Source organism: Clarias gariepinus, chromosome 8, assembly GCF_024256425.1.
Source record: "Clarias gariepinus isolate MV-2021 ecotype Netherlands chromosome 8, CGAR_prim_01v2, whole genome shotgun sequence".
Classification (NCBI taxonomy): domain Eukaryota; kingdom Metazoa; phylum Chordata; class Actinopteri; order Siluriformes; family Clariidae; genus Clarias; species Clarias gariepinus.
In genome coordinates this window covers 3,765,700-3,767,500 of record NC_071107.1, presented here as the reverse complement: position 1 = coordinate 3,767,500, position 1,801 = coordinate 3,765,700, and the positions used below count along the sequence as shown (strand labels likewise).

General features: G+C 41.0%; 1 protein-coding gene across 1 annotated transcript in view; it reads left to right on the top strand.

Moving 5' to 3' along the window:
• scpp1 (secretory calcium-binding phosphoprotein 1) overlaps positions 1-1,294 on the top strand; it is a 2,662-nt gene extending 1,368 nt beyond the window's left edge. The window contains exon 9 of the mRNA XM_053502559.1: positions 123-1,294. Within this exon, the coding sequence (XP_053358534.1) occupies positions 123-746 (624 nt within the window). The 3' untranslated portion in view covers positions 747-1,294. The remainder of the gene's footprint in view (positions 1-122) is intronic.
• Positions 1,295-1,801: the final 507 nt, after the last annotated feature.

The following is a 1,801-nucleotide window of genomic DNA, read 5'->3' as shown; positions in this document are numbered from 1 at the left end:
ATGGAGGGAACCTTGACTGGGCTCTTGATCCTAACACTTTTTGGGGGATCTATTTTGATCAAGTAGTTAATCCTCCAAATGAAAGCTCATACTGACTTCTGCTACAATCTCATTCTCTCCAGAACTTGATTCAAGTCTTCAGCCCACAAGAGATGAGTTCTGAAGACAACAGCACATCAGCCAGCCTGTCAAAAGCTATCAGCGCAGAGAGCCAGGAGACAAAATCCAAGAGCATCAGCAGCAGTAGTGAGAGCAGTGAATCTGTTGAGGGCCAAGGCAGCAATTCAACCAGCAGCAGCAGCAGCAGCAGCAGCAGCAGCAGCAGCGAGAGCAGCGAAAGCAAGGAGAGTAGCGAGAGCAAGGAGAGCAGCGAAAGCAGCGAGAGCAGCGAGAGCAGCGAGTCTGTTGAAAACTCGGAGCAGAACTCCAACAGCAGCAGCAGCAGCAGCAGTAGCAGTGAGAGCAACGAGTCGAAAGGAAATCAGCAGAAATCTTCTGAAAGCAGCAGCGAGAGCAGCAGCGAGAGCAACAGCGTCGAGAACAAGTCGACAGCCGAGAACGACTCCAGTCCCGAGTCCACCGAGTCCGCCAAGTCCACTGAAAGTAAGCAAAGTCAATCAAACGAATGCCAGCCTGGAGCCGACAACCAGGACTGCGACAGCGACGAGCACGTCTCCCAGAATGTCGGAGACGACGGAGCCAGCGACAATTTCAGCACAGAGCGCGAGGTCACGTTCAGGAGATGACCGAATACATGCTGATAATCTGCTTATAAAGTAAAGTCAAGCAAAGCTAGTGGTAACGAGTGTGTGGAAATCCCTGGAGAGTAATATCCTCTTGATAATTAAAGGAATAAGACCTATTTATTAAAAGCAAAAGAATATATCTAAGATATTATCTGTATTCTAGACTAATACGTTAGAGAAAACTTGCCGTGTGCATCGTACAGTAAATCGGGATGCTGGTTTATTACAACTCAGTGTTGTAGCATGTTGTCAGTCAAAGTTTGGCTTTAGATTAAAACTACACCAAAGACCTTTATAGATCCAGTCTCATCGAGTTTATGTTCGTCATTTTAATAATGTCTTAAAACACACTACACTCAAGTAATATAAAGAAAGTTCTCACTGTATCTCCAGCTCTCTGTTTCTCTCTCATTGTAACATCTCTTTTTTTTTGTTTTGCTTAAAAATGTTTGAATGTAAATGTACAAGTAATTTGCCTAAATGATCTTTTAATTTTATATATCTGTAATAGATCGACTTATTTATTATACTTGAATTTGATTTTACATGCAAACCTATGCTATTAAATAAAATAAAATGTCATATTATTTATTTATTGTACCTGATTTTATTTGACACAAATACACACACAGCCATATAAAAGAAAATGATTGTAATAAATAGATAATTGAATAGGTTAACATAATATGTATATAATAAATGCTAATAATAATGCTTTAACGATCTTGAATCAGCATCGCAATAAAATTCTTGACGGTACCAATGATATGCTTTGAACATTTTTACTCGATATGGATAGATCTTTGGTTTACATGTCAAAGTACAGGGCCATTTTCTACCCCAAAGCCTTATTTGAGGTAAAGAAAACTTTGGAAAGTGTGCAAAATCTGGCATAAATGAGAAGAACCTGAGAGGGCCAAAAAAGCAACAGTAAACATCAACTTGCATGACTTTCTTTTGACTGCTCCCATCAATAGGGTCGCCGCAGCGCACCATCCAATCCACACAAAACTTTGGCATAGGTTTTACGCCGGATGCCCTTCCTGACACAACCT